The sequence below is a fragment of the Labrus bergylta genome, chromosome 14 (assembly GCF_963930695.1).
Source record: "Labrus bergylta chromosome 14, fLabBer1.1, whole genome shotgun sequence".
NCBI lineage: Eukaryota > Metazoa > Chordata > Actinopteri > Labriformes > Labridae > Labrus > Labrus bergylta.
This window is the reverse complement of record NC_089208.1, coordinates 18,597,692-18,622,590: the sequence shown is the minus strand read 5'-3', so window position 1 is coordinate 18,622,590 and position 24,899 is coordinate 18,597,692. Positions and strand designations below refer to the sequence as shown.

The window sequence follows — 24,899 nt, the reverse complement described above, 5'->3', positions numbered from 1 at the left end:
ACACTATCATTGGCTTGTAATTGGATTTTCATTTACAGATGAAAGGGCTGAGGCCTTAATTAAAAAAAAAGTAAATTTAATTGAAGTTCCATGGATAAACAAGAGTACAACATTTGAAAATAAAATTAAAGATGTAAGTGCAGCGGGCATGTCTAATGTGATCATAAACACTCCGTAACTTCACAAGCTGCTTTACCCATTCACAGCCTCATTTGACCCCTAAACTGCATGCAGCGAAATGCTTTCCATTCAAACTATTCATCCATTTCTCCTACCTGTTTAAAGAGATAAGAGATCAGAAAGAGAGACTTCAAATTGTGCACCGTGCTGGAAAAGCTCTCTAGCCCCTATTCAGTCTAATTCTGAGCCTTCTCTACAAGAAACTTTCAGTCTACACACTCAAAATGTCATCCCGAGCAACAATGAGAAACGTGTTTCTAACAGTGGATTTGGGCTGTTAAGAAACCTTTCAAAGGTTGATTCATGAAATACTGAGAAGAAAGATACAAGGATTCATCTCTGAAGTGCGCCGCGTGGTTCCACAAATGCATTAACAAGCAAATATCACAAAGTATGATATATCCATTTTATTTCCCATCACATCGTGTTTCAGTAGAACTGTACACATAATGAGAATGTCTTTATACACAGTTCATTATGAGGAGACTCAGCGTCACCACTAAGCCTTTTTTGAGGGGTTTGAAATTTCAAATTCCATTACATTCCACAGTTTTCCCTTTGGTTCATGTTCCTCGTGTTACCGTCCGCAGGGCATCGCAGCTTGCACTGAATTCTTGTTAATGAACACAAGTCATTAAAACATGAGACAAGCATGCACATTCACAGAAGCTCCATAAAAGAAGACATTTATCAAGACACAAGAAATCAACTGGCTTAATACCCCAAATGGAACTTCTCCTGCCAATATCCAACCTCGCTTTTATTCCAAAATGATCTTCCTAATTCTTGTTAAACCTGGGGAGTGTACACCAAAAAACAATAATAATAAACATTACAGCAATAACAGAAATTCTCACTTCCACCCTATGATTTAATTCAAAGAACCCAGGCTGTCAGCAGACAGAGACGTGACCTTCTTCTAATGAGCTGCAGCCAATTTAGAGGCCACAGAGTGTAAATATTTATCAGGCAAAAAGGATTTGTGCTTTGCAAACATTTTAATATTTCCATAGTCACCGTTTTGACTGGGTAGATTAGTTTATTTTCTGTAAACACTGCAGATGGTGCATAAAAACAACCTCTTGTTTTCTGTGGTTTGTCACCGCGTTTCCTATAACAACACACTGTAAATGCATTCAATTATGCTCCCGGGGCTTATCATTTTATTTTCATCTCAGTGAAGGTACACCGCATATAATTTGATTAGTGGTGCATCCGTTTCTTCTTTAGCTTCGAGTTAATGCTGCCATGCGGTTACATAACACATGAATGACACACATGTAAAAACAATGGTCAATAGTGATTATGTCCACCTGAATATAATATAATCACTCAGCCTATAATAAAAAACTTCAAAGAAAAGCAAGTGGGTAGTCTGCATTGTGCCACGCAGGCATGTCTCTGCTGTGCCACAGACAATATTTGAATGCTGCTCCCGAGGCTGCCAGGTTCCTGCAGAGCAGACTGTAATACTGATCAAAAGGCCACGTTGTATTTCAAATCAAACTATGGCCTTGATTAACAAGAGTCTTAATTAGAATGCCATTTTTTTTAATTTTTTTTTATCAAATTGAATACACTTTAACTTAATGAAGTTGCAATGATTTGAGGATATTTTGTGAGCAATGGTCTGGAATCAGAAACTGCCTCTGTCGAATCGTAGCAAGCATGTTTACTGTAGCCTTTAAAATGCAAAGTGGCTGCTTGGCTCATGCTGGTTTTTCTCCATAACAGAGATCACATAGCAGAAAGAAAAAAAAAAGCTCAGAAACTAAGAAATAGTGGGGAATGCCTCTTGTACAAAAGTGTCAGCCCTGCATGGGTATTGTGCGGGGATGCTGGGGAGTTTGCAAAAGCACTCCAACAGCATCATGCTGAGTTTCAAGGGCATGTCTCCTCAAAGAATACAGCACACAAAGGGATTAGAGGCCCACAGAAACTTTATCTTTTCAATCTTCTAATGAAAAGTATTGTGATAACCTGGTATGTTTTATTTTTAAAGCAGATTTGTATTTATCTCTTTAGTATATATGTTGCATAGCCAATTTACACTTCAGGATTAATCACAGTAAAAATTGGGCTCACTGCCATTTTTTCACCCAGAACTTAAATGATGTTCAGCCTTAGGTATAGAAAAGAAAATTCCCCAATAAGTATTCATATGTCTGATAATAAAAAGAAATCTCTCTTCAACATTTTCTAGCAGGCATGATTAAATTCAGCATCTTGTAAAGGCTAGAATATTCAAAACAAATCTGTCATAACAAATGGGTAATCATTTGCGACTTCCATTTTTATTCCAGATAACCATTTAGAAACTGTGTCTAAGCCCAGTAAGATGTTGCAGCAAAGTGGAAAACCCAAGCCTTTAAGAATGTCTTGCATACATCAGGAAACAGCATTCAAATCACGTGCAGGTTGAAAAACAGTAACTCTAACCTTTTAAGGTGACACACTAGCTGTCTGACTTGTTTGCATGGAGAACAGGCCCAAAGTGAAGGGTGCATACAGCAAGCATAGGGAACATAAATGAACAAAGTTACAAAAGTTTGCAGTGGGGTACAAAGGAAGTAAAACACAATGGTGAGCAAGGTAATACTTGTTCTTTTGTTTTGGCTATTGAGTCTCCTCCCTTCAGCCGACATGTGCACTTCTATTTGACACTGAATGTCCTAAATACATGAAAAGAAGCAGTATGGAGGCAAACCCACTTTGTGGAATGGGTTCTTGTCTTAAGAGAAAGTATGGCACATACCATGTTGTCAAAATTTGACACTATTGAGTTAACCGTAAGGCAGTACTTTTAAATGAGAAAATAAAAAGTATTAAAGGACCCAAGGTGTTTTGAAGATTTTTTCCAGCAGTAACTTGAAAAAAGAGTTTGAACACCCAGCTACCTTCAGCTGTGCTTGTTTCTTTGGTTTGAAAAAGTATTTTATTGTCCTGCAAGTGCGTCTTGAACACAGATGTTTGAGCTATAGTTTCTACCCTTACAACGTCACTCTTTTTGTTACTAAGCTCTCCCTTTCTTAAAAATATGTTAAACCTGGACAGCACTGACAGTTTCCCCAAGGATTGAATGACTTTCCGACACCTGTTGTCAGAACAGCCCCAGCTCTCCCTAAATGTATCTGAATCAAAAATGTTAGTTACCCCTGATTTCTAACGTCCTCTCCCAAAAAAAGCTTTTGTTTTCTTACAAATTCTCATCGTAAGACTTTGAGCTTTCCATCCAAACCATTCTTGATCTATGGCTTTACACTTTTAACCCTGTATAAGAAAACACACATATCCAGATAAACACATTTAAATGTAAAAAAATAAATAAATAACTATTACGAGCATCTTGATTTTCCATTCATGTATTTTTCTATATGTGCAATTTAAAGGCTGTGTCCATCACCCCGCTCTGAAAGACTAATGTGTTTGCAGAAATGCAATGTACAGGCCAATTCAGCGAGCTGCTTTAGATGCACATTGCAACTTCTGTTGAGTTAATGGAAGAAGAGTTTAAGCATTTCCCAACATTAAACTTTTAATTTGGGGTTTTGAAGCTTCATTCATAATGAAAAAAAGCACATTTTGAATACACCTCCAATAACAATATACCACAGTTAAAAACCACACTGACATTAATTTACAAAATATCCCTTTGAGCCGTCTTCAGACTTCCTTACATGGCAGCCAATTATCTGCAAATGCTTCAGACAAATTGAGTAATGCGATGAATTGTTTGCTAGGCACCCTGAGATGGGAATACAGATATGAACTGTATCTTTTTTTCGACAATCTCCATCTCTTTTAAACGTAATTCAAGAGGCAATGAATGTCACTCTTCTACCAAATTAAACACCCCACAAGTGACATGAAAACTCCTAATGCTTCCTACATTGTGTTCTTTTTGTTTTTGTTCATTTTGCCACAGTCAAAGCATCAGTACATCCCTAGCAAATACAGTTCATTAATTAGAAAACAACCCATGAAAGGAAAAGATAAAGTAAGAAATATAAAGTTACAAGTAAGAACCGGTGTAGGTACCAGACCTGCTCAGGTGGTCACATCTGCTCGGGGTCCTTCGTCTGCTATAGTGACGTTACACAATATGATTGGCTGATTGATGATGTAGCACATTGTGATTGGCTGTTTGTCGGAGAGTTTACAGATGTAGTTTCTGTAGGTCTTCTGACTGAGAATAGGTGATGAATTCTATGACTTTATGTAGATTTTTTTTAAGAAATACAAGAGCAGTCAAAACTGTCATGTGTTTTGGACACAACAAGAAGTTAGCGCACAAAGTGTACATTTGATGTTAAACAAGTGAAACATGTTACACGATGTTTACTGTCTGTTACCAGTCGGCGGCGTCTTTACAAACATTGAACAATGGCATGTAAATATGATCAGAGAGGGATTCTCATCAACCGTGCGACATTTAAGGCAGCTTTGACGCTGTGTTTGAGTTCTTCATCTTTCATAAGTCGACATTGATCTCTCTCTCCGACTCTCTGACGTACAGCCAATCACAATGTGCGACATCATCATGCAAACGCAGGCGAAGGACCCCGAGCACATCTGACCACCCGAGCACATCTGGTACTGACACCGGCACTGTGTAAGAGCACCACATACTGCATATGATGTAACAGGCAGAGGAACCTGTTCATATTCTGTATTGCCTGCTATACATGTGTCTATCCTCTGTCTTTTTTTTAAGGGTCATTGGTTGTCTGACATAGAAGCTGAGAAAATATCTTCAACTTTGTATTCCTTTTGTTTTTGTGAGGCAGCACAAGTAACACTAAATCTGTTAGACACCTGTTTAAAATATGCATGTTCAAAGCATTAGGGATTGTCTCAATTATAAATGAATATGATTTTCAGATATAACTGATATCGGATGTCTTGGATTGTGACAGTTGCTGCTTTTTGTTTTTCTTTCTTTTTTTCCAAATTGCCTAGCAAAATGTAAGTGTGCTTAAAGAATCATCCACGCAGCCGCACTGTTGCTATGCTATGAGAAGCTGAACAGCTAATGTCATTGCAGGTTGGTCTACTAGTCTACATGAGTGTATGGAGTTGTGCTCTCCTTATGTGAAGTTGCAATAGCATTACATGATGATGCACCACAGCAGCTGAGTAGTCGAGGATTTGTGCAGAACGATAGATACAGCAGCAATAGCAGAAATGTTGGTGTCCTCCACCTGCTACATCACATGAATTATTTGTTTTGGGATTTAAAAAAAGCAAAAACGTATTTAAAAAAAAATCTTACTAAGTTCAATTACTTTAATTCCTGGTTAAAGATACTAAGTTCATTACTAAGTTTTTGTTTGCAGTGCAAGAGTGTCAGACCTGGTGGCTAATCCTGCCACTCCGTAAACATGTCAGTTCAGACCATCTTACATCACCGTCTTGTAAAATCTCATCAGACTGGTATTTTACACAACAGACAGATCGACCTTATCTCCTTTTCTACCTTTTCTCTTCTTCAGTCGAGTCGAGGCAGGTTTAACTTTTTGAGGCTTACATAGTTACTAAAGAGAGGTGAGTGTTTAACAGTGGTTACCTTGTGTTGTGAGATATGTCTGGGAGTCTACAAAAGCATTTTTCACCCCTTGAATTAAGAATGTACCATTCAGGTTGTTTATAGCGTAAGAGCAAAATAAAACTGCAATGCATGGCTCCTGAGGACACAGCATCGCTAAAACGTTGGCTCTGTTAATGCTTACAACACAGAGGAAACTCCTTATTAAACACTTAAGCAAAGCACTTTAGCAAAAAACAATAAACTTGCAACTCATAGGTATTTATTACATAACTTTAAACAGTTTTCCATTATATTAAAAAAAGTTCTTCGATGTTAACAATTCGCACCATGTCATCCATTAGAAAACCCAGCCATGTGTTACAGTTTTATCTCTTTTGCTTGATACTCCTTTAGCTGCCCACTTGTCTGAATGTCTCATAAAAACAGTAATAACCATTTCACAGACTTAGGAGTCTAGATTTTGTTCTTTGTTGATGCGATCTCTCAGTGACTCGTTGTTGTTGAGCGGCGGGGGTGGTGATTGCTTGCTCTTCATGCTTCTGCCGTCTGTAGCGGCTCGCGAAGTCTCTGTCACAAAGAGCCGCGTCACCCAGACGGAGGTGACGATGCGTTTGTACTCGTTCCTAAAATTCCTGTTGAGAAGGCCATAGATGATGGCGTTCAGACAGCTATTGAAGTAGGCCATGAAGTAGCTGACAACAAAAAGCCACTCGGGGATGAGGGGAGCTACACGTGTTGGATCTATGGCCACCGCCAAGCCGATCAGGTTTAGTGGAGCCCAGCAGATGGCGAACAACACGAAGACAACAAACATGGTAATGAAATTACGCAGGTCACTCGGTCTGAGGCGAGGGCTCTCTTCTGTCTTTACCTTACGTCGCACCTGGACATGAAGAAGACAGAGTTCATAAGAGAACACAAGATAACTTAAAGGTAATAATAGCCAGAAGGCAAATGTTTCACCCTGCCTCTGCATCTTAAACACCTACACAAAATAAACAGAAACCCACACATAGCCTACAGCGACATCCACACACACATCCACACATTCAAACACTCCGGGGATGCTGTCCATCTATATGCCTGTCATGCATGATATCTCTGCTGAAATCAGACGCACTGAATTTTCTCATCTGTACAATGTTCAGAGGTAGTTTTTAAATTGACACCTACTTGTTATTAAAGAATAAAATGCTTAACCTAAATGTGACGTGGAAAAAACGTATTTTTTTTATCATGACAGGATGTTTACTGTCAGTGTATTCTGTCATTCAGAAAATGACTTAATCTAGAAAAGTATTTATAGTTCAAGGTAAACATAAAAAACTTGGCAAAGCATCTTACAATGACATCAACAAATTACTTTAAGATTTCTTTAAAATGCCAAAACCAATGTCTGAGCTGGTTCAACAAACACACAAATAAAAGAAAGTAGAGCCAAACTTGTCATTTCTATTGAACTGCCTTTCAGCAGAAGTTATTTCACTCAAAATGTGCTCACAGTATTTCTGCAGAGAATATCATGAGGACTCCTTGGAGTGACCTTTATTTTACAGTTTCTACTCGTAATTAATTTGACTTATGTGGCAGAATTGTTTTTAATCACTCCAGAACTAAAACATATATTTAGGTAATTCTTCACTTGTATTTAACACATTTTGTTTTACATTACAGACCTTTAGGTGACTTGGATCTTAATATTGTTTTCCAAAAGTCCCCCCATTACTTCTTACGGTGTTTCTCTAAACAAATAACCACATGAAGAAAGCAGAAGACTGACCTGAATCACAAGCACCCAGATGCGTAGATAACAGAAGGTAACCACGGCAATAGGAACTAGGAAGTGGACCACCACTACAGCCACCGTGTACGAACTGCTGACATTCTGGGCAAAGGTACAGGAGTAGACCCGCGGGTCGTAGCGCAGGGATCCGACGAAGAAATTGGGGATAATTGCCACTATTGTGAGCACCCATATTAAGGCAACAAACAGCAGAGTGTTACGATAGCTGTACAGCCGACTGTAGGAGAATGAGTGACAGATGTAGCAGTATCTGTTCACTGCAATTCCAGTGATGTTGAAAATGGAGCCGATGACGCTCAGCCCCATGAGGAAACCACTGACCTGAACAGGAGAAAGGAAAGAAAGTGTGTAATGACATTGTAGAATGTGTATGGAGAGTTTTCTGGTATTAAATGGCCAACAAGGGCAAAACCTCTGAAAAAGATTTTCACCATCAGAAATGAGCTGCATATTCAGAATAGAACTAGTTCAAAACAAATACAACATCAGAAAGAAGATCCCAACAACAACAATTATTGCAAGGAGCTGCAACACATGCATTTAAATAAAGACACATTGCAAATACTTAAATAATGCATTCTGAAAAACAGTTGTAACAGGAAATTGCTGCATTTCCAGTCATCAAAATGGAAGTGCTCCAGTCCTGAGAAAACTCAAGATTTACTGGTCTATTTTATTGACAAATATTTTCTACTGACCAGTTTATTTTTGTTAGTATTACTTTGCTATTTGCATGCTGTTTCTTTTTATGAAAATCTTCTGCGCCATTGCACAGATTTGCCCTTGTTGGCCGCTGTATCTATTAATCTGAAGTTTAAAACTGAAGAGGTCTTACCATGCATTGTGTGTTTCCCAGTGCCCATCCATCATGAAAGAGAGCATAGAGAACCAAAGGGTAGGGGTAAAAGGCTACCACAAGGTCAGCGAACGCCAAACTCACCACAAACACATTTCCTGCAGAGACAGAAACAAAGAGACAGTCTCTTCAACACATTTATAATAACTTGCTGTTTGATGGGGCACATGTTTTATCAAGGCCGGCACACCATTATCACATGGTTTCATTATCACCGGATTCACCCCTTAATGTGGCTCTAATGGTTTAGCCTCTCATCTTTCATCTTGGAACAATGAATTTGCCTGTATGTGCTCGTTTGGATAAGTATGCCCTTCTAATAGTAGAGAGTGGGAGAATTTATCCACTTTTGATGATATAACATTTGAAGAAGGTTCATGTTGTGAAAATTAAACATCTGCATTTACATTCTGGTTTACATGCTCTAAAGGGCAGCATAGATTTTAAACAGTTTCTCAACAATACTCACCTTTATCGTTGTTACTACCTTTGTAGCCAACTGCATGACCCTTTTGCAGAAGGCTTTAATATTCCAACCTTAAAATGGATTTGTGAACATTCTGTGATTGAATCACTCTTTTATTTTGACAATAACCCAAAGTGAGTCAAAGCTATCAGAAGAAAAGCAGTTTGTATTGACCTGTTTCATACTGAGAGTTGCTCTAATTGGGCAAATACTGGACCATGCAATTTTCTAAGAGTCTATCTCAGCATTTCAAGTTTTTTGCAAGATTGTCGTCAGGGACGACTGAAATTACAAAGTTTTCTTGCCTGTGCCCACAGCTAGGTGCTAGTGGCAGAGCAACCTGACATTTCTCAATCTTCTCACATGCTTCTGCTTATACAGAATCTCCTTCACGTTCATAGCTTTTAATGGTGTTAATGTTGCTATCACATATTGTTGATCAGATGTAGAATTTTTTTAAGGGTCAGTGAGTAGAAACACACGACATCTCATTTCATCTAGTTTTATTACATTTTGAACCTCCTGTGTTTCCTCATTTAGAATAAATAATAGCGTTTCCTCAGTACCTGTTCTTATCTCGTTATTTTACCTTAGTTTTTGGATTGTGGGATAGGGGTGGGGGAGGGAGTCATGTTGTTGCTGTTTGATTTATGTTGATGTAAAGCACTTTGTGATACATTTGTTGGATGAAAAGTGCTATACAAATAAAGTTTGATTGATTGATAAACTATTTTTAAGATTCTGTTAAGAAAAGTGAAGGCCAAACATGCCTTAAAGAGCTTTATTTGAGGATTCTGCCAGTTCTCTGTTCTTGTTAGCTTGAAACAAGATCCTTTTGTTAAAGTAGTTCAAGAAGAAATCTGGGCAGAGAACAGGTCTTGAGGCCATTACACCTTGTAGGTCATTTGTAGGACATGTTCTTTTTATCTTCAATGCACAAACAACTCGGTTCCCTTAATCCTCACGATGAACCAGACATACTGGAGGAGTCAAGACCTCAGTGGTGGGTTAGGGCACAGGGAGGCCTGCTGTGTGTCATGTTCACAGGGCAGGCATTTCTCTATGGGATTAGGGCCACTTGCCAGGTTTTGTACAATCCCACTGCTTTGGTCATGCAGAAAGTTCAATGTGCACCAGCAGAGCCAGGTGGACCCATGGGCTCGCTAGGCCCCATACGATACACAAGGTCCACACCTTCCCTTTGTGGAAACACATGTCCATGTTTACAACTTCCATCGGAGACGTTTGCTATCAGCATATAAAGTAACATTAAATTGATGCCAGCTCGTACTGCGTCGCTTCGCTTTGTTTGGCTGTCCTGCTAATGGTTGGGCAGTGCTTTTTTTAGTCTGTCTATGTCTTGCTTGCATACCAGCAACTTAGAAGGGGGCGTTCTGGGACTTTAAGTCTGACAAGCGTGCCTAAAATGCAACTTTTATTGTTGATTAAAGCCAATTAAAAGTATTGTTTATAAACTGCAGCTCATTGACCTCAGTATCCTTTCAGTTTTTGTAATTACCTCATTCTTTACAACAAAGGTGTGCTTTCCTTTGATTGACTTAGGGAGCAAACAGCTTTTAAGAGAGGAACATTGTACTGGGAGCACTGGGGAAGCACTGGGGTGTCTGATGTGTTTGGGCAGTAAGCAAATGTTTCAACTGGGTCAGGAAGAATTTCCTTTTAGCTAAGTTTTGCTGAGGCCTCAGGGAGCCTAAAATACTTCACAATGAAACAGAGGTTGTTGTTCTGTAGCTAAAAAAAATGTCATTACAAGGATAAAGAGTAGAGCAAATACATAGTTATTTCTTCTTAAAGCATGGATAAAAACGTACACACAAACCTTGGCATGCATCTCTAGGAAAGCATTCTTTATAGTGAAGCAATCTTAAACAGTGCAGACATAGCACACTTGACAAAAGTCCAGAGGGACATTAAGGTTGTTGCTTTTTCTAATAAATGGTTATGCTGAGCAAGAGTAGTGTGCAGGATTTATTTTCTCTTTTCAAGACTGTAGTTCCACATACAGACAGATGTACAGATACATGTAACTTTATCTTCCCTGCACACCAAACAACGCAGAGGGAATGTTTATGTTCATGACATCTTTCATTCTTAATTTTACGTTCAAGATTTTACATAACCCGTTTTTTTTGCATTCGTTTTTTTTTAAATTCTTTTGACATTATAATCATGCCCACATATAGTAGGAAGAACATAGATCTGAGCAATCATTGTAGGCCTTTTCAAGAACCATTGCTTTCATCATCATTTACCATTACATTTCTTCTCAAACAACTGCACTTGGTAATCAAGGTCTTGCCAGGCAAATTAGATTATTCAAATTATGGTTTTTATGTTATTAAGTTTTAATTGCACAGTTAAACTTAATAAAACACTTAAAGTGTACTTTATAACTGCAATCCACAGGAAATAATCAACTATAATGCAATTACAGTTTCTTTCCTAAGGTCAACACTGTTAAAATAAATGTATGAGATTATTTTCTGGAAATGAGACAGCTTCTTTGGGATGGACTTTCAGGAGTTATTCTCCTGCTTTCATAGCTGAAACGTGGAAGCAATTTTTCCTTAAAATAATTTGCAGAAAAGATATTTATGTAGATATTATTTTTCAAATTACAGTTAATTTATACAGATGTATTAGTCACCTCTTACATAGAAAATAGTCTGCACTAAAAGTCATGAAATGTGGATTGAGGTGCTGAAATAAATAATATAATGATTATGCATTTAAGAGGGGGAAATATTTAATTTAACAGTATGAAATAATGTGCTTTCAAATTACCATGATTGTCAAGAACATTTTTTACAAGCATATGCGGTGTTTGTGTCTCTCGGTTATTGCACATGAATTGTTCCTGACACTCTGTGACTGAGTTAAAGGTCTTTATATTATGCTATATACACTTCACCATGTTTTTCTAAAATTAATATGTGTCCCTAGTTTGTCTACAAACTCCCCAAATTATGAAAAAATTCCATCGTCTCCATTTTTACCTGCTCCAATTTTTTATTTTTTATTAGAGATTTATTTCTGGGCTTTGTGTGCCTTTAATGGAGAGACAGGACAGTGGATAAAGTTGGAAATCAGGGAGATAGAGAGAGTGGGGAATGAAATTCAGGAAAGGAGCCACAGGTGGGATTTGAACCTAGGTCTCCTGCTTTGAGGACTGTAGCCTCCATTCATGGGGCGCGCGCACTAACCACTGCACCACCAGCCACTGCTCCAATTTTTAGTAAAAATGTGTGCTCAAACAGGCCGTTTGGAGATTTTACCTTCATTACATCACAAAGGGCAGTAACCCCTCCCCCAGGTGGGTGACACTCCCACAGATAGGTTATTGTCTTGTCCTCTGAGTCTGCATTCTCACTGTAAACAATAGGGCATGGTGCGAGAAAGGTCGAGCCTACCAAGCCCTTCCAGAGAGGGGTGTGGTCGAACACAGCTCATTTGCATTTAAAGCTACAGACACAGAAACAGCCTGTTCTGAACAGAGCTGAAATAGAGGGGCTTATAGACATGTTAAATACAGGCTCAGAGTGGATTTATGGCAAGAAACTTCACAGACATGTAGGAGCTCAGAGACTTATTGAAACTTCTTGAAAAAGAGTATAATAATTATGTGACCTTTAAATGTTCACCATAACTGCCTGAGAACAGAAACAATTTTTTTGTCCGCTTTTTGATGTACTTGAGCTCTGTATCCCCTACTGGAGAGGAGGACTTTGAACAGTTGGTGTGATGGGTCTGCTTCCAATTTTCTAAAGCTTTTGGACGCTTATCACACAGCTGTCAGATCCACGTTGTCTTTTTGCAAGCCCCCTGCGTCTAAACCAAACTGTTAAATGTTTGACCTTTTAAATGACCCGCTGTACTTCCATGTCATCATCACACTGCATGAGCAATAACAAGCCTTGCATAAACTCCTGCATGCTCTGCAGCTGTCACGAGCCTCTCGCTAAGGCATAATTTTGTACTACATCTAATTCCAGGTATTTTTGTCAAATTTAGTGTTAGTTTAATGTCTGTGGTAAATCATTTTATATCAGAGTTAATGGAAAGTAAAGAGCAGGAAAGTCAGGTACATGATGTTAGTTTTGTTGAGTGAATTTAACGAGATGTTGTACCGGAGTGTTTAAAAGGCCAGGAAGAAATAAAAGAGGGATATTATTTTTATTTATTACACTACTTAAGGACATGCATCAGGAATGTTAAGAAGCTAAAAAATACAAAGCAGATGGTTGCAATTATAACAGACATGAGAAGAGAAATCCCTTCATGTAGATAGTACAGCTGCTGATGGCACTCTGATTGTGCAGTCCTGTTAATGTATGAGGTCCGGAGAAACAGCTGTTGCCGCATATGCACAGGTCCTGGCATAGACCCAGGAAGAGTGTGTTTGTGTATGAGAGAGAGAGAGAGAGAGAGACAGAAACAGAGGGCAAGGTACCTGGCCTGATTAACTATCTCTGCCATCATTCTGAATGAACACAGTGTGCATTTGACAAAGCAGCAAACAAGTGCTTCACATGTGGGGAGCACACATGGATGCCTGCTCACACACCTGTGTTTTTCCAACCATCTGCTCACTAAGCCATGGATTATGGTGATGAGGATGATGATCATCACATTTGATAATTATGCACACAGGAGATGAGACTACTCTCAAATGTGGTATTCTTTGTCTCAGGGTTTACATCAGTGGTAGCTGTTGCTTCATTACAATGAAACGTCATTACCCAGAAGCTCCTGGTAACAGGGTAGAATTTAGTGAACATATAAATGTTCAACCTTGAATCTTTTTGTATTTCTGGATATAATGTAGACAAAGTCTGAAGCACTGAGTTTATTTGCAGCAGCAGTCTGTGTGGCTGCTTCAATCAAATGGGAAATAAATAAACCTGCATAGTGAAGAAATAGATTTGAGCGCTGCAGTAATTATATCCCCTGAATGCTAACTTGGATATTCCCTGGAATAAAGTTTGAGCAGCTCTTCACATAGCTACTCACCTGTACGATAATGCACATGAGATGTTGACTGAAAGGCAATCTTCTCTGTCAGAGGACTGTTTGAGTGATGACTGTAATAAACCCCATTAGAACTTAATAATTATTCCATGCATTTCCCCACCATGTCTGTGAGCACTTCCTTAGGGGAAGATACTGCAATGATTTCCCTTCTGCTTTTTTCTTCTTTAATGTCTTTTCAGTGGGAGGACATGCCAGGCAGATTTGCCTTGTTTGCATTTAAATTTGTTTTGCAAGGAACTGGGGGGCAAAAAAAAAAAAAAAAAGATGGTGAGGGAATGATGACATGGGATGGGGACCAAATCCAGAAAGAAGTGATGTGGAGAGGGGGAAAAAAAAGTGTTCGGTAATGATAACTGCTGCAATTTCATGCGGACAGGCTACATTATAATTGAGGAGGCAATCCAAGGAGGGTAAATAATACAATTTCCAAGAGACATGATCCGCACAATTAACAGCCCTTTTATGTTATAATGAAGCTGTCACCTCTGGTCATTGTTTCAATCTCGTAAAAAAAAAGAAGAACAAAAAAGACAAAAAGATGACTCAGTCTGCAGAGATGAACGAACAAAGCTGTCCACAAGAAAAAGACAATTAGGAAAATAGTGACAAATAAAAGGAAGTTATAGGTCAGCAGAAGGTGGGATTGTTAGCAGCGGAAAAAAGTGGATGACAGAACAATACGGATAAAAGAGTAACACATTTTCTAACAGTTTACAGACAAGGCAATAAAACATCTTGTCATTATCACTATACTGTACATCAATCCCTCTTCCTCTGTATGCCAGCAGCGCTCTCAAACCTCTCCACAGACCTGCCATCATACATGTAAGCCTCAGTCTGGCCCAGCTGACCCCACGGGGGGGGGGGGAGGAGGCAAACATCTTTACCACTTCCATCACTGCCTCTTCTTTACTTTGTTTCTCTACTAAGCTGCCCTTCAAACTTCTCAACCAAGGAATGTAAGTTTTGAGAGGTATGACCCAGCAGCCCTCCATCTTTCCTCCCAAATAATAATGCTTTCACAACATTTGCTCTTTCCTGCCTTGTTCTGGGAGGTTGGGTGTGTTTCTCAAAGAAGAAAGTAGATAAAAGCACACAGAGACTGCGAGGTGCATGACCAGGCCGCTCTACACTGTGAAGAAATGACCTGAAAGGTTCACCGTGCCTCTCTCTTGACTTTTTATTAAACGGATTTCACAGAAGAAAAGAAATACTAGCAAAGTTTGAGTCCGTCCTTACAGAGTTTGTTGAATGTACTCTTCGCTGTAACTGAATAGCAGCAGTCACCTCAGGCAGCTACTGTGCAGAAAGTTAAACTTTACACTCTCATAAGCTTACGACTTCTGCAGCAGGAGGGAAAAAATACTGCCTCAAGTTCATCCAAATCTGTTTTTAAGTGTCAGATTTTTATTTTTTCATTTCTAGAAAACGAAGATCATCATTAATGCTGCATTAGGAACCATCAGCAGGCAGCGGCTTAAGATAGTAGCCAAAGGTACCTATTAAAAGCTTTAACTTCATTGATAGCCGTTGAAGAAACAAAAATATATTTTGAAATCGCTATAAAAAATGACTCGAGCATTCCTTTTGGAAAAAACAATTCCAACATATTTTTCTTGACGCACAGTTTGTCCGAACAAGCAGTGAATTCAGTTTGATGTGCTGAGGAGGAGAAACTCATCTTGTTAAGAGTTGATTGGTATAAACATCCCTAAGGTGACTATTTTATTAGAGAGGTGCAGAAATTCATTCATAGAAAAGTGAAGTTTACCTTATCTTAATATACCTGGAACAAAGTGCTCAACTCTAGCTGGCTAAAATACATCAAACGGGTTCATGCTTATTTGGAATGGACAGCAAATCGGTTAAAAAAAACAACAACAACAACGTAATAGCTGCAGATTCTCTTAGAGTGAAGAACCTTTGATCAAAAAGAGTTTAAGGCTTAAATGTGGACTGCATACGACTCAACTTAAACTTTGCCTTGTTTTTAGTGTTTCCACTTCAAGAAGTACGCATTTAAGAGTATCCCTCAGGTACTATATACTTTTACTTGGTGTACTTATAAGTAGGGTCATCTTGTATACCAATACTGATGGCATGATAATGATGTCTACATGTAAATAAGGGCTGCATCTACAGTACTCATGAAGGCTGACTGTTGGTAAGAAACAGGGATGCAAAAACATTGAGTCAAACAGAACACATAATACAGCCAATCGGCCTCACGCTTTTCACATTTGGCAGCACTGGAGAACCTCTCTTGCCTTAAGCAAGCCTAAAGCAACACAGGGGGCTGCTTTGCTGGCGTAGTGCTTTGTGTGTAATGGTGAAAAGCTGAGATCAGATCCAGAAAGACTAGTTTGTGTGACATATTCATGAACTGAAAAATTTTGTTAGTCACCAAAACACTGCACCAGGGTGTTTAATACTCTAATGTCCCGTTGATTATCAAATAAACTGTGAAATGTGTCCTTACTTTTGTTATCAAGCTAAAGTAGAGATGGGCTCTGATATTTCACAGGATGACTCTGCTTTATGCTGCATTGACGGTCTTTTCAAATGAATGAGGAGCACGCTGAAGTACATGAGCTGTTAGCTTGAACACAAGTGGCAGCTTGTTGAAAATGTAAACACTGATGTCAAGCATTTAAACAAATGGCCAATGCTGCTATTTTTTCTGAATCCAACAGTCTCAGTAAATGCTTTTAACTTTAAAAAGTGAATTAACACCAAGCTCAAAAGCAAATTCACAGACCTCCTCTAGCTGAAAGTTTTTAATCTATTGAACACCTGATTTTCCCAGCATCATGTGCACACTACGGCTACATTACTGCAGCAATTCAATTGCTTTAGGTCAACAAGTATATAGGCTCGTGTTAAATCACTCCTGAACAAAGCTGCAGATTTTTAAAAAAACATTGACGAAAGTGTGTAGGAGCTTGTTGCTGAATGTTTCAGTAAATAACAACTGCTGCTCTGAAAGCAGTCTCACTGGGACTCTCACCTCATTTTAGGCGTCACTAACACTTAGTGTTTACAGTGAAAACCACTATGTACATGTTCTTTCACACTCTATCCTGTAATATCTTATCATGTTGTACCATATTGCACTGCATCTAATTTATACCGTATCGTACCCTGTCGTACTGTATCGTCTCATACTGTATTGTATCATATCGTGTCCAACCCTACCCTATCCTATTGCATCCTTTGGTATGGTACGGTATGGTATGGTAAAGTGTGGTAGGGTATGGTATCATATTCTATCATATCCTATTGAATCCTATCGTATCTCACCATACTTGATCATATTGTAATGCGTTGTATCGCACCGTACAGGATTGTATTGTAGTGTATCGTATCTCACCATGCGTAAGCATATTGTATTGTGTTGTATTGTACCATATACAGTAATGTATCGTATCCTTCTGTCAAATTGTGTCGAATTCTATTGGGACATACCGTATTATATCTTGTATATATTAACAACAAATATGGTGCTTCATTTACAAATTATATGAATGTAAAGTAGGTAACGTCATTGTAACAAACTCAGCTCAACAAACTCCAGTGCAACACAACAAAATGGGTTATAAACATAAAAATAGATATACAATATCCTCCAAATACATTTGCACACTACAGGAATGCAAACGTTTTTTTTTCCTTTTTAGTCAAAGTTTATTTTCAGAAGTTGCAGATTTTTTACTTTTATTGAAGTTTTAGTGCAGTCATGTTGCATTTTTGTTTGGGGGAACAAAAAATCCATTACATTTACCATCACATAACTCTTCATTTATACCGGCAAGCCCACTTTCAAGGCTGACGCAACCCACTCACCACAAAAATACAAACAGAGCTCTCGGTGCTGGGATGCTTCATAACCTTATTTTAAGCCAAAACAATAGAGTAGCTCGCCTCTATAAGGCTGGAGAACAACTTAAATCATGTTCAGTCATCCACAAAGAAAAAAGTGCGGAGTCCCTCCTCTATTGAAGCCATGAATGAAATGAATGTTGACAGTGAAGTTATAGGCATCATTGCTCCTTTATCACAGGCTTTCTCAACAATTCTGCAGCTGTATCAGCAACACCAATATCTACTGTAATTTATGCTTATATAAGTCTATGAATGTTTCCTTTGTTTGACAGCACATTCAGTGTAACCCTGCTGAAAAAACATGTTAAAATATGAAGGTTTTTTGGGGAATTATCCACACATCTGAATATGCAAATAAAAAATCTGTTGAGCCCCTGCACAAAGACAATATCATGCATGCTTTATCACAATAAATAGCTCCATGGACTAAATAGGGCACAGGTCATGTCCTGCTCTTTATGCTATCACAGGAAGAGATAATGAGCGTTTTGACAGCATTTTATCAAAGACTTTTCATTTGCTGGTTGGTATGTGCATCAGTATGTGTTGCTCGTGATAGTGTTTATCTTTCCTATTCCTATTTCAGTTTATGCTAAACACATTGACCCAGTTAATGCAGAAGTGTGTTCATCAATGTGTGCATTTTTACTCAACTGCAAACACATGGAAAACGCAAGGAAATGTGCCAACATTTTTTTTACCCGAATGTACATTTCATTATTGAGAATGTTATCTGTTATGTGTGGGATGGGAGAAGAAACCTTTTTTTTTATTGGCAATGACGAGTCATTTATTTTGGACCACAATCAATTTGGATGTTTTGTCAAATATGTGTGCACAAAATGGATGCGGAAAAAGGCAGATGACCAAAGAACTTATTTTTAAATAACAAATATTGAGCTCAATTATTATGCCATGTAAAAAAATAAACATGATGCAAGTGATCCACACAGGCTCATATTGCCTTGGGTGTTTTGCTATGCTATAAAAGTGATAAGTCAATAATAATCTTTGTGGTGAGAATATCCTCAATAAACACATGAATTATAAACTGTAATAGACTGCAAATCAGAATCGTTTGCTTATGGAAACATTTCTGGATTCTACTCTTAATACTAAGTAAAACACAAACACCATCAGGAGCGTTAAAAGCATTAAAAGCTAAGAAAGCATGTACACATGCAGCAGAAAAAAAAGTTCATGAACCTTTATCAATCATTGTAGGTCTTTTTTTGTTCTGCAGTAAGGATGAACTGCTTTGAGGGCAGCAAAGAAGTTCTTTTTTCAAAGCACAATGATAGGAGAGGTTTATTTGTTTCCAAAAGTGTTTGGCCTTTGTGAACAGTAATTAGTTCTGCAAGTACAGATGTTTGGTGTTCTGGCACATGCTTGAGCTCTGGTTTTGTTTTTGGCCTGCCAAAGCTCCGTGTTTCAAGGGAAAGTCAACATGGACATTTGTAGAATTACAATACAGTGTTGTGATGTGAGGAAAAAACCTTGTCGTAGGGATGAGTGGAAGATTTACAGCTGGTGGTTTGATTAAATAAAGAAACCCAAAACCTGCAGAGACTATTACAGTTTTTTATGTATTTTTAGTTCCATGTAAAGCTCCACGATGCTGAACGGCTTATGAGCACAACAATATTAGACTCAAGCTTCTTTATTTATTTTATTTTTATTATGTTTTGTAGTTTGATGTTTCCGTATCAGAGCTGTTCACAGGGATACGTAAGAGGAGGTTTTAGGTCAAAGTTAGTTAGTTATATATGATTTCACACGTTTGTTCAGTCAGAAATGTTAACTGTTCAGTGTTCCTGAATGTGCTACATAGCGCATGTGATGCCTTTTGTCACGTACTGTGAATGTGCTGTGAGCCAGCAGAGCTCATGTGAAAAATCTCTCAAATTTCTCGCTGCCAAAATTTGTGATGATCTGTCAAAGAAAACACAAATTTAGAGAAATCCGCCTAGTAAAAGGACAACTCATTTCATGTAACAAAAGAAAGGATCCAAACAAATGGCATTAAAAATGAAAACAGAAATTAAAAGTCGTGCCAAATAAATTTTGGAAAAGGAAACCTGTCCGTCAGTCTCAGGGGTACACCTCTGGGTGAACTAGTCGACTTGCAATAAATATAATGGAATCCTTGCTCTGCATTTCCATCACGTCATCAACGAGCCACGTTGCTGACTAAATCTGTCTAGACTCTCTATATGTAACACATATAGTGGAGACATCAAACTTGCATGATACATTTTTTACAGGATTAAAACTAGAACCTGTCAGAAATGCTGCTTGACAAGGACAAGACTTGATTTAATGTGTTTAACAAGACATAAGTTATGCATTTATTTAACATTGCATCATATTACATCACATGGGGGACCCGTCTTGTCTGACTCTGCCTTAGCTCAACTTAGCAAGTGTACTGTACAAGAATACTTAAATTGCTCTCACTCCCCCTCTTTCCTGCTCTTTATACGGGATATATGGTGTCTGTATTTTTTCAGTAAGAGACTGTATTTAATTTATCAGGACGAAATATTCCCGGACTGATTGTGGGGAGGGTCATACCATAAGCAGTGAGATGTTCTTGAGAGTTTACATGCAGCCCAGTGAAGGGAAGATACACATTATTTAAAGTGGAAAGGAGCAGATATAATGCAGATCTGTCTGTCATGCTCCACTACAATCTGTCTTGTATTTGCAGACCATCACAATGCATGAACTACGTCTCCACATGCTTATGCAATCACAAGCATAAGTAGTAGTAGTTACAGTTAAAATAATGCAGCATGAGGATACAGATATTTCACGTGGGCATGTGTGGTAACCGCACAGATCTTTATATCTGTTTTGTTTTTTTGTCACCGTAAATCGTATAGTGCATATTTATCATTATAGAAGATCATATTGCCTTCTGATACAAACTGATACTCGCTTATAAGCAACTGTTTTCATTTCCCACTTTCCACTCCTCAGGATTAGTTATAGCCTTTGATAAGTGATATTTGACTTAGGTAACGCTGGTCCCTCCAGCCCCTGCCTTGTTCTCCTCTTGTTCTTGTCACACAACAGCTCAATTTCTCTCATGTGGCTGTTATTTCTCCAATTCTGACTTGTGCCTGTTCTCTCTGATACCTAACAGGCTCATGATAAAAGCATGAGGTGTGTTGTATGCATATAAGTGAAATGAAATGCTTGAAACAAATGTTCCTCTTTATAGATAAGTCTGACATTTAAATCCTTATTTATTGCTGTTATACACATAACATAAAATGTGTTTAGTGTAGTCAAAGTGACTGTGACCTTTGACCCCCAATGTTTTATCAGTTCATCCTTGAGTCCATGTGGATGTTTACACCAAGAAAGAATTTCCTTGAGGCGTCCCTGAGATATCACTTTAACGATATTGGACAGGCGGACAGACAGATAACCTAACGTCAAAAATGACTACTGGCACAGCTTTAGGAAATCCAGAAGTAATAAACTTAAATTTCCTCATTTACGCCCAAACTGTGAAGTGTTGCCAAAGTTAACATTAGTGCCACATTTGAAGAAATTCCCTCCAGGTGTTTCTGAGATATCGTGTCCGAGGGAATGGGACGGACAGAAAGAAATATGGACAGACTGATAGCCTGGAAACCTAACGGTCTCAGAGGCTCCATCAACAGTCCAGAGGTAATCAACGAAACTTTTCTGATTTACACTTCACCTGTCTGTGGAGTATTTCCATTGGCACCACGTCTTCCTGCAGTGAATGAAGTGAAAAATGTAAACAGTGAGTTCTGTGGGTGTTTACCAAGACGTGTTTCTAAGATGTTAATGTTGACTTCTTTTTAAATTTGTTTTTTTCCATCCTGGGATAACCATCAAAAGCTAATTTCAACTACTGGGGTGTTTGCTGAATTAGTAGACACACAAATCTTAAAACCTGTGCAAATATAACAGAACTGCAGGGAGATAAAACCACAAAAGGTAAATGAAAGGGACATTCTCATCTTATCAAATACTGACACACGCTGGCCTTCAGTGTTGCTGTCGATTTAGCCCTTGACTCGTGATGCCATCTCCTCTTATGTGCATATTGTTGAGCTGAAAAGAGACACTGTAGAAGAGAGTGTGAGAGAGAGTTCCCTGGATAATCAGAAATCCAGCAGTTAAGAGGCTGCAGTGAAGTGTGGTATCGATCAGAGCAATCACTAAAGAAACTTCAGAGGATTTAAGTGCTTGGCATTCAAATGAGAGGTAATCCAACATACACTGACACTCACAGGTCAGATGCTCAAGTTTATCTCCAGTTCTCTCCATCATCCCATATACTTGTATATTACTGCTGGAGTATTCTGCTCTGAGATCATATCAAAGTGCAGGAGATCAAAGCAGGTCTATCGGGCTCAACAGACCGGTGAAATGAGCAGCTGGTGATCCAATGACTGCATGATGTTAAATGACAACTGGGAGAAAAAACAAGTTAACCCATCTGCATATCATTCGTAAAAAACAACCTGAAACAACAAAATATATATCTGACCAATGTCTTCCTAAATGACCTTGCCAAAACAGCTCATAGGAGTGTTTTATGATCTGCCACCAGGTTTGGGAAAAATCGTATTTGTAATGGGGCTCCTTAGTCATGTTTCAAGTTTTCAATTCCTCCATCAGAACGCAAAGTTTCTCCTGCCTCCTGTTTCTCTGAACACTTTTGTAATCTTTTACTTTCTTCTCTACATAGAGTTTCAAGCCTCCTGTCGCCACACATGTTGGCACTTTCCTCTTTCTGCTGGTGTCAGCAACATAGTTGGATGAAAAAATACAAGACCTTGGTGGAACTCACAGCAGCAAAGTAATTTACTGTAGCTTTAGTTGGCAACCCTGGGCAACTGCAGCGTGAATCCTGCCAGTCAGCTCTGCCTGTTGGTTCCCAGCAGTTCAGTCCTCATCAACTTGGCTTAAGGTGATGATGTTGCTGCTTGCCTGGCAGGCTGCTCGCCAGCCAGAGTAGCTGCTATCCAACCGTGGGCAGCAGCACTCTCAGCTGAATCTTCCTGCCTCTTTGCGTTGCATTTCATTAGCAGAGGACTCTGGCTCACAGAAAGCCTCTTTGACACAGACAAAATACATTTTGGAGTGTTTTCCAATCAAAGGGGAATAGATATACTCTGTCTATTTGTCTTCTGCTGCCATCCATTGATGTAAGAAAACTGTATGTAGCTGGATAATTTAAGCAAAACATGGATATGAAATCTTTTTTAATAAAAATCTATGTTTGCAAATTTCATAAATGGGACATTCCCAGATTTTTGGGTTGAAACCCGTTCACTACAATGCCTACATGAACATACACAGCATGTCTAAGAGTCTTTGTTCTGTATCAACATGAAAAAGCCAGCTACAGAACCCTGCTAAGATGATATTTTCACCCCTTTAAGCTGGCCACACATAGATATTTTGACACACACGCACACACGAACACACACACACACACAAATGATTTGTCCAAATAATCCTCAAGTGTGTGGTGTCGATAAGACTCTTTTTCTGCTCCGATCGAGTCTGAGCCATCTCAAACACAATTAATACATTTCCAGATCCCAGATCAGGCTGCCTTTTCTAGATCGGCCTTTACCTGCAATAGCCAATATGAGCAAGTAGACTGGGAAGCGTCATCGACCGGCTGGTGCATATTTTTACAGTTCACAAACATGGCAGCAAACATAAACATAACTGTGCCCCAAACCTAAGTGGAATATTGGAAAAGACGATCAGCTTGTGGGATTATGGCAACAACATTAGTGCTAGTATAATGTCTTAAATCACAACACATTGCCAGGACAGCCAGCTAATGACGTCAATTGTCTTCTATATTTGTCTTTCTTCTGAAGTCATGTTTGATCGTGTGAGCTTCTGTGAAATCTCGTGTCTGTGGAATCGCCACTGTGAAATCATTACTACAAATTGCAGGTGTGTGCTCTGGTGGTCTTGCCAAATTGTCGAGTGTGTGCTACAGAGGCTTATAAAGTTAAAAAATTCACTTAAACTGTCCTTATGTCCGTGGTCTCCCATGTTTTAAAAATTGGTTTTAATATGCAAAAAGTGAAGGATATACTTCATTCATAAAACAGTCAGAACTCCATTTGGTCAAATCTTTCTTTATATCCATTCATTACTGTTTCTCCAGTGAATGTCATTGTGAAGAAAAAAAGAGTTTGCCTATACATTATTGGGAACTTGCTAGCAAACAGTTGACTTTTATTAAATAAGCATTTTTTTCCTTAAAGTTCGGTTTTCATCTCCACATCCCCAGGGGGATATAGTATATCTAGTACTATATGTATTTTATTCCCATGAAATGCTCCTGTTTGTTAACAAGAAAAGTCTATAACTTTGTCAGTCTGTTGTTTTGTGGTGGGACTTCAGTGAGTGACAGTATTGGAATGAGCAGTAGAGGTGTGGGCTGCATAATAAAACAAGCAGAAAAACTTTGCAAAGCACTTTGGACTTTTGCATTGCACGGCAGTTCTTCATGACTTTGTCACTACCAGCAACTTGTTTCTAAGAAAGGGAATCGTGTGGTCCATTGCAAAAATACAATTCAATTAGCTGTTCAAATAATTATTCAAATAGGAGCCCAAGGAGACTTTAAATGTGTAGAAGGTGCTACAAGAGATCCTTTTTTTCCAATTATAAGCAGATCATTTGTAGAGGGATTCTTTTTTCAACGTGGTATATCACAAGTAGAAACCACTCAGTTCTGTTTTGCCTAAGACCGGCTGTGATTGTGGTCTTCATTAACATGTCATTAATTTAACTAGCAGATGAAAACAAGGTGGTTTCTTTTAAACCACTGCATTGAATGTTTTCAAACCAAGCATAATTAAAAGAAGAATCTGATGAATATCTGCTAATGGTGTCCACATTTGTTTTCTTTGCTGTTCAAACTTCTTAAGCATCAAAGTTTTTTTTTGCCAGTCCGTGTCCTTGATTGTCAGATGTGTGTGTTTAATACATATTGGTGACTCTACTCTGGCACCAGTTTTCCTGCCCGAGCTCAGGTGTGAGCCCACAAGATTCAACACAGCGTGGAAATAATGCTCAGGTTTGTGAAAAC

The 24,899-nt window shown here is 38.6% G+C and overlaps 1 protein-coding gene across 1 annotated transcript in view; it reads right to left on the bottom strand.

Annotated features, from left to right (window-relative positions):
* Positions 1 to 572: 572 nt before the first annotated feature.
* The window catches only part of mtnr1bb (melatonin receptor 1Bb), a 36,564-nt gene continuing 12,237 nt past the window's right edge, over positions 573 to 24,899 (bottom strand). The window contains exons 2-4 of the mRNA XM_020639883.3: positions 8,368 to 8,486; positions 7,509 to 7,853; positions 573 to 6,611 (exon numbers count right to left, since the gene is read on the bottom strand). Coding sequence (XP_020495539.1) covers positions 6,174 to 6,611; positions 7,509 to 7,853; positions 8,368 to 8,486 — 902 coding nt within the window. The 3' untranslated portion in view covers positions 573 to 6,173. The remainder of the gene's footprint in view (positions 6,612 to 7,508; positions 7,854 to 8,367; positions 8,487 to 24,899) is intronic.